Raw genomic sequence first — 14,818 nt, 5'->3', positions numbered from 1 at the left:
GTCTCGACAAACAGAGACGCAATAACAAAGAAGAACGTAATAGTTGTCAATTCATTTTATTGTAAAAGTAAAATATCGTTGTAAAGGAATTCTGATCCGATGCATATAACATGTAACGATAATTGCGTAAAACACGGAAATGCACAATGATGCAAGTATATATTACAGAACACATTACGATATACACGATTCTCTCACACAAGACGCCCATTCATCCGTGGATATATATGGATAGAAATAACCTTATTTACAAACATCACATATACAATTTCAATGACAAAAACATTGTTGTGTCCAGTTCGGTTAATTCCAACTGTGGATTCATACCTGAGCGTGTCGAAAACGGATTCTGGACTATAGGGTTATACCTGTAGATTTTCGTAAATTAAGAAATTCAACCTTTGGAGTTGATGATGCCTTATCGAGTCCTCGAAAACTCGGATCCGAAACCCTACGAACTACAACATGAAGTATTATTAAACTGAATCATTGCATGTTCGTAAGTTTGGAAAATCCAGCTTTGTCATTTATAGATCGAAAACACCTTACTGAATGTCGAAAACTCGGATCCTGAACTTAAAGAGCTACAGCATAATGAATTATGACTTTGAAGTATTGATTGTTCGTAACTTTCAAATTCAAATTTATAGGGAAGCGTTGTAAGACAATTGCCAGAAAGACTAACCGCTTAACCGCCAAAACGACAAGCGCTTCACATCTCTAGACATGATTGTGAGAGCCTGTACAATACATTCGCCATTTCCTTTCAATGCACAAAGCAAAACATGTACATTTCACCAGCCGAACTAGAGAATCGAACTGGCGGTGACACAGCCTATAGTTTCCAATGCCCCAGTCTGTCCCTCTCAAAAGGTCTATATGTTCAAGCCCACTCATACAACACAGGTATATAGTTACAACTGTCACCTCCCTTTGATCCAGTCTAAGGCCTCATGAATCACAGTGTGTTGCTACCTTTTACTTTGCGTGACTGGAATATGTACTTAGGAGAACAGAGAATATTGCCCTACACGAAGAATTTCACCACTCATTTTCTCAAAGTACGAAAAAATAACCAATCATTTGGTCTCTAGCATGAAAACATTGTCCCAGGTTATTTGAGGTCGAAAGTTATGAGAAATGCAGTTAAACTGTACTGTTTATGGGCTTAGGGACCGATCATTTATGACGTACGATTCTAAAGTTTTGGCATCATTAACGTACTGAACAACGCGGCCACTTCTAATGCCTGTAATGAATTGTAATGGATTACCCAATGTCCCTGTTTTTACCACCCTATCCTGAAAAAGACAAAATGCAAAAAAAATATTATTATTTATAATATCATTTCCATTTTGTTATGATAAAAATGTTATTTTTTTAATGACACTTCTCTTGAGATTGTCTTGGGTTTATGACCCTCCCCGTTTCCCTCGACACAGCGTCTGTAATAAATGAACAGTCCCTTATCTTAACAGAAGCCTTGGCTATAAACTCGTGTACATCGAAAACGCTCTAGAACTGTCATCGGTGTTTCCACCTTTCAAGGACATACACAAGGACGTTCACAAGGACGGCAGAGACATGAAGGAGCAGTGTCATCAATGGTAAAAAGAATCGGTAATCGTCACTGACAGGGATATCAACGGAAACACTCTCCTTGAAAGTATTGTTACTCCATAGTTATCTTTGACAGTAATATCAGCTAAAAATTACCTTTAGGAGTAATTTTAATCAGTATTATCGACAGTTCAAATTACCCATGAGAGTAATTAATAATTATCATTGACAGACTGAGTGATATCAATAACAACTTATCATTGATAGTAATGTTTATCAAGAATTAGTTTTGATGGTAATACCAAGAATTATTACCGTTGAAAGTAATATTATTGCAAATTGTCGTATCCAGTCATCACAGATAATTATTTCCAAGAACAATAGAAATAGGTGGTGTAATAATTTTATGATAAAGGATATTATTAATGCTGATTGGTCATTTGGGATGAGATGACGTCACTTTGTTTTGTTCGTGACGTCAGAACAACAGGATCACTTCAGTGAGCCTTCTCTTTCCGATACACGTAATTTGTTTGTCAAATCACAGTACATGCAAATCAAAATGGAATTCGTTATTATAGAATACCTCACAAGAGGCCATGGACTTACTGCATTCACTCACTTGGAATAAAATAACGTCATTTCACTTGTACTCTCAATATTTGCACTTGATATCATCGTGGAAATGCTTGATCAGGGCACTTGAATGTCCACCAATCACAGTACGCACACTGTAAAACCGGTTACTCTATACCGCATTACGTCCAATCGTTTTTATACACGGTGCGCTAAAATGTTTCTCAGATGTAAAATCTCCTGCGTATAACATGACGGTATGATTCTTCCACAGCAGGACCAATAGCTCAAACAGGGTGTCTATTTGTCATCAGTTGCCATTCCACAATTATCTCCCCTACACACTCATGACGTTAATATCGGCGTTCTTGAGAATGTCATCAATCGCTGTTTTACAATTTCGCGAAATGCCGAGATGCCGCCGACTGAATTTCATATTGATTAATCAGAGTTCTTAAGCAGAGGTATCTCCCCTACACACTCATGACGTTTATACCAGCGTTTTTTAGGATAGCTCTGGCGACGTCAACAACAATTCCGCTTGTATATTTTACCATGTCGGCATCAAGTTCTGGGAAGTTGTCGACCCAGTGTAAAGACATAGTGTCATTCTGCCAGCTGAACTGACGGCCTGGCTTGTTCTGGATCAATCGAGACCTATAATCGCCCTGCCAGGTAGGGTGGCAATTATGGTTGAGGCATTTGACTTGAAGACGTGAATTCAGGAACATCTGTTCGGGATTAAGTTCCACTTCATGGTATGACAAATAATGATCCAAGAACCAATAGTCTTTCCCGTAAAATTTTTGAAAAACACGTCGCAGACTTTTCAGATATCCTGAGTTTCTTTTCGCCATAAGCGTGCCGTGGTTTATCGACTCCGGCCATCGTCCATGCATGTGCCAATCAGGGGAAGCAACTGCGCTGTATCCGAACAGCTTGTGGGGCACCTGTTGTGTCCACAGTACATTGTGGTCGTTGTAAACGCCACCATATTTCAGAAGGATGTCCACGCGCATCGTGATGATCGCCATGGAAACGGACATCTGTTCACCTGATTCAGTTTCCGGAAACTCCCTGTAGACGTATACAAATCTGTGGTCGGAAGACAAGCGTCTCCACCAAGTACCTTGAGGTGGAAGAGGTCCGTGGATGAAGACCTTCTGAAAACCGGCGACGTAGATGGAACTCAGCATGCTTAAATACCCTGTGAATTTGATGAAAGGATCTTCGAGGCATATGTAGTGAGCAATTCTTGGTATTGGCGACTTAAGGTCATAATTCGGCTCGATCTGACGGGAGCCATACATGACCACACGTGACAACGTGGAGAACTTGTTCCGACCCTTCCAAATGTCTTTAGGAAACAGCTCTCGACTTACGGTCACGCAGATTATCTCCCCTTTCTTGTCCCTGTTATATTTCATTTCAGAGGCGCATGGTTTCAGGCCTCCATGTTCCTCCCTCCCTTTGGCCATTACAACCTGCAGCTCCTCTGGGGTTTTGGGGTTGTTGAAACTAAGCCGCTTACCAACCATCAATCCCTCAAGGAAATCAGTGTGCGTCCGTGCGTATGCGCCCGTCACAAGCGGCAAGCTTCGAAGATGGACTGGGAAGTCTACCAAGATTGCGTCTTCTGGGGTGTAAATGCCGCCATATTTATGCAACAGATTCATAATCAAGAGAAAACGACCTGCTCCCTTTCTGTGACATGTTGTATCATTGATTCTGTGTAACAGAAGATGTCCTATTTCTGCTATGGATTGGTTGAACCATCGGTAGTACTCCTCAGAGTCCGTTGTTGGCAGTTCCTCGAAGTGAAAGTAAACTTTGTCGGGCTTGATTACTCTCACTGCACTTTTTAGAGCAAGGTAATGTTTGAATTCAAAATGGCGACTACCACACCATACGTAATGGAGCGTTGACGGAGCGAGGTCAGGTAGCAGGTCATTGCTGGGGTCATATTCAGGTGGAATGTCAAGGTCAGTTGCTTCTGGCTCTTCTTCCACCTTTCGAACTGCTTTAGGAAAGCGGTTATTGACAGTGTCAAGGATGTATTCATTATCGACGATGTTGCCCCTGTTGACACGTGCCTGCATCATCTGTAACGTCGCGTCGTTGAACGCCATCACCAGTATACACAACAGCACCGTAGTTACCCAGAATGCCGCCCGCTTGGTCTTCCGGCTGCGCGGTCGAATCCGGACACAGAATTTCATGAACTTCATCCTGGTCGTCGCTGCAACAGAAATATGTAAATGAATATCAATAAAACAAATTACCAACCAAACAATTTCAACAGACATGTTTAGCAACGCATTCCCGAAAAACAACAGTGTCAAAGACGCTCGCCCATGAGTACAGGTGGTTAATCAGATTTGATATCTGTTTTGTAAAGTATTTTCTAAAAGTGTCTTAAATGATATATTACCCAGGTATTATCACAAAAATGTGTTATAATTCTCCAATTTGCGTAGCAGTACGCAGTAGTGAGTGAGTGAGTGAGTTTAGTTTTACGTCGCACTTAGCAATATTCCAGTTATATGGCGACGGTCTGTAAATAATCGAGTCTGGACCAGACAATCCAGTGATCAACAACATGAGCATCGATCTGCGCAATGGGGAACCGATGACATGTGTCATCCAAGTCAGCTAGTCTGACCACCCGATCCCGTTAGTCGCCTCTTACGACAAGCATAGTCACCTTTTATGGCAAGCATGGGTTGCTGAAGGCCTATTCTACCCCGGGACCTTCACGGGTCCAGTACGCAGTAAGGGATGTTAAACTAATATCGAAGTACTGTCCAACAGTCTTTGAAGGCCCTCTGCTTAAATGATGCATGCATTGTATTGTTGTAAATTGTAAACAACCTGAACGCTATGGCATAATATACCATTAAAAAGGGTGGGGATAATCCATTATGCGAGCATAGCAGAAGCCATTGCCAATGCATATGAGAAAAAATATATATCCACACAGATTCCAAAAGGAATGGAATAAATTGCCACGTTTTACCCCAGTCTCTCTTCATCATGCACTTCCTCCTTGGCTTCATCATGCGTTTTATCAGACTTGTAAATCCAATATCCCCTACTTTGTTAATGGTTTACAAGCCCTGTGCACAAATGATGCATGCATTGTAATGTTGTAAACCTGAACGCCATGACGTAATATTGTGCTTATGCCATAGCGAACTGTATTGAAAATGTCATGTCAAGATCTACAGAACTATTTCCGATTCAAAGAACTATAGCGTTAGTCTTGTCGGCGCTTAGTCAATGTTAAAGTATGAAAGTTGAGGCATTCATAGCTCGGCACCCTTCACGGAACGACGTCCAATTTTGATGAGAATACCCCTCCTTAAATAGATTTAGAATCTTCGTGTTTGATTGACTGCGTTGAATGTCATATTGACCGTTATAAACACGCTTCAATGTTTAATGACATATCTGGTATTATTCACCGCGTTCACATAACGTGCTTTTAAAGCACGCGGATGACCCGATAATACATTTATACAGGAGTGACACAATAGACGCCTTGCTTGTCGCGTCTTGAGGGTGGGTCTCGCTGTGATAGCTGACAGGAGTCCCACCCCATACTGACAACGTTAGTGACAGAAATATAGAGACTTGATGCACAATTAGATCACCCGATTTCCTTCATATTGCCTTCATTTAGGGTTGGGTGAAAATATTTGAGGTGATCGCACAGTGATTCAGATGAGTGGGAGAGTGTATGTATTGATTTCGATGGTTTCACTGGCCGGTGGGATGAGGTTTGAGAGAGAGAGAGGGGGGGAGAGAGAGAGAGAGAGAGGAGAGAGGTTTTCCTTTTCGGTGGGGAATAAGGAGTAGAGTAAATAGAAAAATAGATGGGATGAGAGACAGACTGATGGAGGAGAGAGTGAGAGAGGCGAAGAGTGGTGGGGGACAGAGGGCTATGGGTTGAAAACGAGGAGGAAAAGGCAAATGCTATCCCAAATACATTAAAACAGACAATTTTACATAAACGGAACACCTGCGAAATCGAGTCATGAATGCCATATGGGTTACCACTAAGACAAAATATGTTGTATAGTGAAGAAAACTAATACCTTACCAACTATAAACATGGTGTACTCCCGAAATCCTACTCCTATTGGGACGCGTGGCCTCTCCTACTGTGCGTGAACGCTGAATGACTTAAGGCGCGTGAATGGCAAGCTTTCTAACAGTACAGTCCCGTTCCTGATTCACTGGTGCGCTATGAATGCTGGGATTGGCGTCGTCACAACCGCTTGATACAAACACTACTGCTTGCTATATTTGGTTGGTATGTAAATACACCAATGAGGTAAATACGTCATGGGCTCCTCCTTTCCTTATGACGTGAACAAACTCATTTCGTAACTCCGAGGTTTTCTTTAACGTTCACCACACTTCTTATTCCAACGCTAGTTTAAATCTTCAGATTGTTAAACTTTTCTTTAATATAAAAAACTGCACAGCGGAACTATTAAGAGCAATAATACAAGCTAATTTATACTAAACATTTACCAAATCGGCTTATGGGTGGCATAGTGTTATATGCTCTCGCTCTTCACGCCTAAGACCCGGGTTCGATACCCCAAATGGGCACAATGTGTGAAGCCTATTTTTTGTGTCCCTTGCTGTAATATTGCCAATATTGCTAAATGCGGCGTATAACTACACTCGTTCACTTAGTAGTTACAGAGTTTGGGCAGCAGAGTTATTTTAGTAGAATAACAGAAACAATTATCAGTCGAAAAACGGTACTAATAATTGATGGAACCTGCTTTAATCACCATCGCGAGATGGTGCAGTGATGACCTCCCATCAAGGACCATACATGTATTTGGGGCAGTCCATGCATGTACAATACTGAAGTCCAGCTGATTGCTGTTGGAATAGTGTGTGAGTGCTTGAAGAAGTTAAGATCTCTATAAATTTAGGTTGATCGTTGTAAATCCGTCTTGATATGACCGTCTGTTTTTTCACGGGGTGACAGATTTACTGGTGCCATATACGTTTTTTCGCTAAAATCTTTCCACGTAGTATATTCCAGTCTGGGCATGGAAAACCTGCGGTCGATAGGATGAGCACGACTAACAGACAAGTCAAACCCTGTCAACTCCGAATCAGATTTCACCTGGATAATGACGTGCTCCTCACTGATACTACTGGGATAATACTATGCGGCGTAAAATAACATCGATTCAGAAAAAACATGTGAACATATAGCAGAGATGTCCAGAGGTGCGCAGTAAACCATACGCGACTCAAGGACATGTTATTGGCTTATGAAACGATAATATTGTCGATTGTATATTAACTGTAATTTAAAATGAAACGATAATATAGTCGATTGTAAAACTAAAGCATATGAAACGCTAATATAATCGACTGCATACGAACAATAATTTATATACGTCGTTAATATAACCGACTGTATATAAACAGTAAATTAAATATGAAATAATAATATAGTCGTTTGTATGAAAACATTAATTTTAAAAGTGACACAGTAATGGTTTGGTTTGGAAACAGTATGTCGCAATTCAGCAAACTGAAAAGAGTGGCAATGTTCAGTTACACAACAGGTCAATTTTCTGATTTAAAAAAAAATGTTCTCCGATTCTGACATATCAAATTTACACAGTGTTTAATGGGGAACAAATCAGAAGCTGTGACACTTTGGCTCCACGACTGAATACACGTGGGAACGAACTGTTGGCGCATATTAATTAGATAGCATGTGATTCTGTGAGATATTGGTACTCATACATGAACAGGTCAATATATTCCATTGAGGCTAGAACAGGTCAAGCAAATCCGGTCGTGTATAGATACCTGTCATGTGAAAATACCTACCTGTGCGCGATATATTTTGTATGGATGGCCGTGAACGTTCTACACCTGCATTTAAACTGTCAATCTCACGAGGTATTTGTTTGAACGGGTTGTCGTAAGAGGCGACTAACGGGATCGGGTTGTCATGCTTGCTGCCTAGGTTGACACATGCTATCGGTTCCCGATTGCGCAGATCGATGTTCATGCTGTTGATCACTGGATTGTCTTGTCCAGACTCGATTATTTACAGACCGCCAACATATAGCTGAAATATTGCGAAGTGCGGCGTAAAACTAAACTCATTCTCTCTTTCAACGGGGTGGCGTTGCTGTTGGCAACAGCAGCTACCTCTTCAACTAATACTGCTACTTCAACCTACCAGGACTACCCTGACTAATGGTAATGATAATAGTAATGACATGACTACATTTTACAATTTCTTATACCATCAGTAGGCTAGCGCTTAGTCTCTGACTAGATAATATAAGAAAGACAGTAGGGCAAAAAATGTGGTTTGAGTGACACTTTATCAGGGACTTTATCACTTTGTTAATTGAGTGACAGACTTTATCAGGGTCTTTATCACTTTATTAATTGAGTGACAGACTTTATCAGGGACTTTATCACTTTTTTAATTGAGTGACAGACTTTATCAGGGGCGGTGGGGCAGCCTAATGGTTAAAGCACCCGCTCGTCGCACTGAAGACCCGGGTTCGATTCCCCACATGGGAACAACGTCCGAATGTTCTCCGCTGTGGTGTTGCTGGAATATTGCAAAAAGAGTTAAAACTAAACTCACTAAGTCTCACATCATTATGATTATTGCTGTTTGTTGTTGATGTTGTTGTTGTTTTTGTTATGTTGTTGCAGTTGCTGATGTTTATATCATAATTAGCCTGCTACACCCGCAAGCCATAGACTACTTCCAAGGTATTTCGACAATGTTGCATTGTTATCGAACGTAATGACATTCAACAAACATGTGGAAAACGTGCCGCAGAGCTATACAGCAGTAAATCGAATGACGTCAGACGTCCTACCCGTAGCCACGCCCACATGAATATGTCCGATCATGCTGCACTGTACTTCTACGACTTAATAGGTTGTGAAGCACCCGCTGCACAATCAGCACTCGGCTACCGAACCGCACTACGAATAAAACGCAGTGTTGACGTTGGTATGTGCTTGAATGATTTATACAACAAACGGGTTTGTCACTCCAACTGTGCAACAGCAGACTTAACGCGTTCACAAAGCTCTCGTGCCTTCTGTAGCCTAACGTACACTTACGACATCCGTAGCGCAACGACAGCATCGACGGATCCAGAGGAGGGGTACAGGGGTGCCCACTCCTGCCAGTTCTAAAGAAAAGATCTTTCAACAAAAATGGGATTTTCGCGTATTATTTAATTATTGTGTACAAGGTTGACGTACGATTAGATCGGATATGTTGCGCTTGTTACGATGCAATACCATTTGATGCGATGACAATCAATCGCGTTAATCGTAGAAATTTTTGGAACAGTCCAAAATATGTCTACGATCAACACGGTTGCCACGACTGACCTCAATATATCTGATAATATCTGATGAGATCTGATAAGATAACAGCGATTATTCCGCGATTCAGACCGCGATTTCAGTCATGGCGTAAATCGTGATAATGTGTACATAGCATGACATGGGTCCGCCAGGGGATGAAACAGGCGGTCGTTTGTGATGTGGCTAAATTGTTCCAGTGCTCTCAATACTTCACCATCTGCTGGGGTCCATACCACAAAGATATGTCTCAATTGGGGTCAAATGGATATTCCAATGTGACCCAAGTAAAGAAATGAGCTATTACAAGAAAAACCGATTTATTTGTCACGGGGATGTGGCCATACGGCTATGAACCTTTCTGCCTCCTACTGTCATACTGCCCTAGAGAACACGTGGCATTGCAGAGGAACGATTTGAGTACGCAGGTCGCTTAACAGAATTATGCACAGGCGTTCTACGTATACAAGTGTTCACAATGTGTTAAATTGTTCAATTTGAGACGCGGGTATGATGGGAGGAGATACCTCATTTTCAGTAGCGGGTGGGGCAAAGGTTATGTATCAATATAAGTAACAGAATTGCTGAGATTTGGCGATGGGTCATTCAGCCGTTTTCATTTGAAATGCTAAACGTTCACAAATGAGGGTATGATATGTTCGGCTATGCACGGGTGTTGTCATGTACATACAATAAAATGCAATAAAAAAAGGTCTGTTTTGAATAGGAAACGCGGAATTAATGGTGATCTGAAATTTGTAGTGGTGCTCCATTCGAGCAGATATATACAGGACAGGATAACAGGGAATATGAGGACTGTGATGTAAACTCATGTGCAAAAGAAAGTATACCTCTAGTGTATATGGTGGCGAATATGAACCACAGAAATTAGTGATCTGTTTCATAAGAAAATAAATTTGTAACCATTTTATTTTAGCGTTTCATGCGACAACCTTTAAAGATTCAAATCCTTCCATGAACTGTTTTGCATACATATATATATGAACACGGTGAAACTGTGTGATCTCATCGAAATCGTATCAGAGTGAGTATGGTTTTTCGCCGCAATATGGTATTTCAGCAATATGATGGCGGGGGACACCAGAAATAGACTTCACACATTGTATCCATGCGGGGAATTGAACCAGGGCCTTGGCGTGAAGAGCGAACACTTTAGCCACTAGCCTACCTCCACCGTTCCGATTTCGTATCGATAAAAGGTGACTATGCTTGTCGTAAGAGGCGACTAACGGGATCGGGTGGTCAGGCTTGCTGACTTGGTTGGCACGTGTCATCGGTTCCCCATTGCGCAGATCGATGCTCATGTTGTTGATCACTGGATTGTCTGGTCCAGACTCGATTATTTACAGACCGCCGCCATATAGCTGTGATATTGCTGAGTACGGCGTAAAACTAAACTCACTCACTCACCTCGATTTCGTATCGTTGTTGTTATGTAATAACGACGTTCCGCTTGTCGCGATACTAAATAATTCAAACAGTTTCTTCTGTTCGCAAGAATTCCAAATGTGTGTTGATTTATGTATCAAATCCATATCACTTTTACAAACATGGGAAGAATTACACTGCAAGTATTGGGGATGCCAGTTAAGTAGGAGTAGAGCATTCCCTTTTGTCCAAGCGATATCCAATAAAACATCTATTCACGAACAAATCTGTCACGCTATTTGTTCGTATGCAAACTTTTGGGTATTTCATACAAAACAGTTTGTTGGTTTGTTTCACCTCTTCCCGACAAATAATTCGTACATATCTGAATAAATAACTCTTTTCATAATTTCCAACCCAAATACTCAACAGAAAGATCTTGTAATGCTAATCAACACAGCAAAAACTGTACTCCTTGAAAATGCAGGTTTATCCATATGAACACATACTACGAAAAGATATTACCACCTTTTTAATATTTGCTCAAGTAAATCAGCCCACAGATTGCCAAGTGGTATGGTAACCGTGGACCTTATCTAACGGAAGGGCGGGTCATACGGGTGCTCCTAGGAAACAAAGTGGTTGCTCGGTTATCTACAAAACAAACGTTTCGTATTAAACGAAAGTGAAAGGGCGCGCCTCTAAAATAACGCTGGACAATGACCACCATACACACAATATTTGGTTTCGTCACCGAATATATTTAGACAACATATAACAAAACCGCTAGCTGTAACTATGCCGGCGCGTAAATAAAATTAAATACCAGTTCTCTCTCTTGTCACAATACTAGCAACAGTATAATGTTACAATTTCAACAAGCTTCAGCAAAGGCTAGACTAATTTGTTGACAAGGGTAATTGGATTGGCTGTGTCTTGTCGGATGGAAAGAAAAAGCTTAGAACTGCCCTGATGGTGGAAGTGAAACCAACACCTTCTTGTAAACAAGGAATAGAGGTACCGTTAGCTGTTTAAGATGAGGACAGTGACAGGAGACTGGGCTCGTCTATATTCAGGATCTGGCTTCATGTCGTACAGAGAAGGGACATCCCTCAATATCACATGGAGGAAATGGAATTCCTTAGAGTGTGATATCGCGTTGAGATGCAGAATAATAACGCGTGTTTTCGTGCCCTGGGTGAAAGGGGTCGTGTCTAAGATCCTAGAAGGTTCAGTAATATTTGCCTTGCAATATATATTCAGCGTGCCGAACGTGTCGCATTCAAAGAATTGCCTTATTAGATCAATTGCTTGAACAAGATAGGCGCAAGCAGGGCAGATTGCGACAACTAGTTTATCATATTTCATACCATAGGTTGGAGACCTTAAATATTTCAGGTTAAAAGTATTTAAATTCACTGAAATTAAGTTATCTTTCTCGCACCTAAACAAACATATTAGCACATATGTGAAATTTAAACCGAAACGAAATTACGTCTTCAGCTCAAGGCATTTGTGTTCCTTTGAGGCTTGTGATAGAAAACGTTTTCTCTGACGACGATTGTAATATGATCGGAAGTTGTTCCTTTCAGAATCTTTGAATAAGAAATAGGAATCCACACAAACAAGTATGGCAATTATCTCGGACGTACCATGGTGTAACGGGGTGTGTCTACAAAACTAATTGTAGGGGTGGCCTCCACATCTTCTGCTCAGTCATTACGTGTACAGCACGTAAGTATTGTTGCTTTTTTAACCTGTCCCGCTGCTCCGATTAGTGCTTGTGTTTGGGTCTGTTTGCGCATGTTCGCGTTCCTATGTTCCACGAACGCCAAACGTGTGCGACATGTGTCCCGAGTATTCTCATATGTTCGGGAGATGCTCTGGGGATAACCACCCATCGCCACGAGGACTTCCGTTTGTAGCCAAGACACTGCCCCGCACCACAACAACTGGTCCACCCGGATATCTCAGGTAGCATTCAGAGTCCAACGTTAGTAAACACTGGGCCAACGTCTGAATGCTACCTAGGTAACCACCCCTCGCCACCGGGACTTGAACCACCTGTTGCCAAGACACTACCCCTCACCACGAAGAGAACAACTGGTCCACCCGGATAACCACCCTTCTCCACAAAGATTTGGTCCAACCGTTAGGCAAGATACTACCCTCTCACCACGAAAACAACTGGTCCACCCGGATAACCATCCCTCGCCACCGACACTTGGGCCACCTGTTGCCAAAACACTACCCCTCACCACGGAGACAACAACTGGTCCATCCGAATAATCACCCCTCCCCACCGACACTTGGACCACCTGTTGCCAAGACACTGCCCTCTCACCACGAAAACAACAACTGGTCTATCCGGATAATCACCCCTCCCCACCGACACTTGGACCACTTGTTGCTAAGACACTACCCAGACTCGAATAACCATCCGTCGTCACGGACTTTGCCCGATACCCGGATAACCCCCATCCACACGGAGCCACCAACTGCTCGACACCCGCATAACCATCCCTTGCCAAAGAGACAGTAAGTGGTCACCACCTCTGCTACCCTTAAACCCTTCAAGGATCCAGACATCCACCTCAACACCTCTTTCCTCGGCGAGTTTGCTGTCTACACCTCACATTCATCAGTCGAGGTGCATCCCTACCGATAATTGCAAATAAAGATCTTATTTCACCAACAAGGACTCTTTGTACAGCTACATGTTGCACGCATAACAGAACATCAACCACACTGGGGTTTACATAATTTAAGTCCTCCACATTCCGTATCGTCGTAATGGGCTATTTAATACACAAAGGAGTTTCCTTTCAAGCTGTAGCAGAAATTTTAAACCTATGTAAACATACAAAGTTTTTGTCAAAGTGAAAAATCACAGACCCACCTTAAAGCTATATTTGACGTGAGGATGAATCGCGAGTAAGTGCTTTTTAAAACTGGATTTTAACAACAGCAGCGTGTGAATAAAATATCGCACGTGCAAAAGTGGGTGAATCATCAGTCGTTTTTGAATAATCGGATTGTGGATGAAGCGTGACCAATCACGTACATGTCACACGTTCATTTGTCACGTACTATTTCGTTCCTCAATAGCGGACATGACATCGATAAAGGTCTTCGCTCGGTTAACACGAAGGAGTAGGTTCACAGTGTGCGCCCAGTGCCTGTGACGTCACTCCGCGAGGTTCGCGTACCGACGTGACAGTGTAACGAGATATACACTGTCGGTGATATTAATTTTACCGTGGTATCTGTATACTGGATTATTACCGAAGAAAATAAGTTTTGTATCACTGGTGTCTGATTACAGATATAGTCGTTATTCCCCTCCTACATAAAAAGATGGATCATTTTCAACAGCAGATTTTTTTAAAATACATGTAGTATGTGCCACCATTCCCAATTGTTGGATACTTCGTACGTGCATTCAGTACAGTTGTCAGTACATGTTCGTTGTACGAACATATTCATAACATGAAAATATCAGTTAATGATGTACTCACATGACATGCACGTCAGGAAACAAAGAATCCTTCGGACATTTTCCAACATTATACACGAGTCAGCGGTCTCTTTCCTATCGCGCTGGGGAGCTTGCTGGTCTGACTGGGCTTTTGAGGTTGCGCGTGAAGCGCCCACAGTGAATTGCTGGGAATACTCATTCGGGGCTGGTGAGATTTATTTAACGGCCAAGACTTTGTGAACTAATCCTATTGTGTTGAAATCAAGCATTGCGACAGAGAATCTGGCCATGCGACAAGTCAGTGATTCCTACGTTTTAAGTACAGTTTATTGTTAAGCTCGACTGAATCTCCACAAAACGAAAACGGTTGTTGAAATAATTACGCAGACAAAGATACATTTAGACATTGCTGATTAAGCATAA

At 41.8% G+C, this 14,818-nt stretch overlaps 1 protein-coding gene across 2 annotated transcripts; it reads right to left on the bottom strand.

Moving 5' to 3' along the window:
- Positions 1-40: 40 nt before the first annotated feature.
- Positions 41-14,514, bottom strand: LOC137268843 (uncharacterized). 2 transcript variants are annotated; one of them, XM_067803407.1, is made up of 2 exons: positions 14,436-14,514; positions 41-4,375 (listed from the first exon to the last, which is right to left on the bottom strand). In XM_067803407.1, exons 1-2 carry the CDS (start codon positions 14,482-14,484, stop codon positions 2,610-2,612), a joined length of 1,815 nt encoding a protein of 604 aa, XP_067659508.1. In that variant the 5' UTR covers positions 14,485-14,514; the 3' UTR covers positions 41-2,609. The 2 variants fall into 2 exon arrangements, with proteins under 2 accessions (XP_067659508.1, XP_067659509.1); XM_067803408.1 differs by lacking the exon at positions 14,436-14,514 and adding an exon at positions 6,239-6,306.
- Positions 14,515-14,818: the final 304 nt, after the last annotated feature.

Source organism: Haliotis asinina, chromosome 16, assembly GCF_037392515.1.
Source record: "Haliotis asinina isolate JCU_RB_2024 chromosome 16, JCU_Hal_asi_v2, whole genome shotgun sequence".
NCBI lineage: Eukaryota > Metazoa > Mollusca > Gastropoda > Lepetellida > Haliotidae > Haliotis > Haliotis asinina.
The sequence above is the reverse complement of the archived record's forward strand: the minus strand, read 5'-3'. Positions and strand labels throughout refer to the sequence as shown.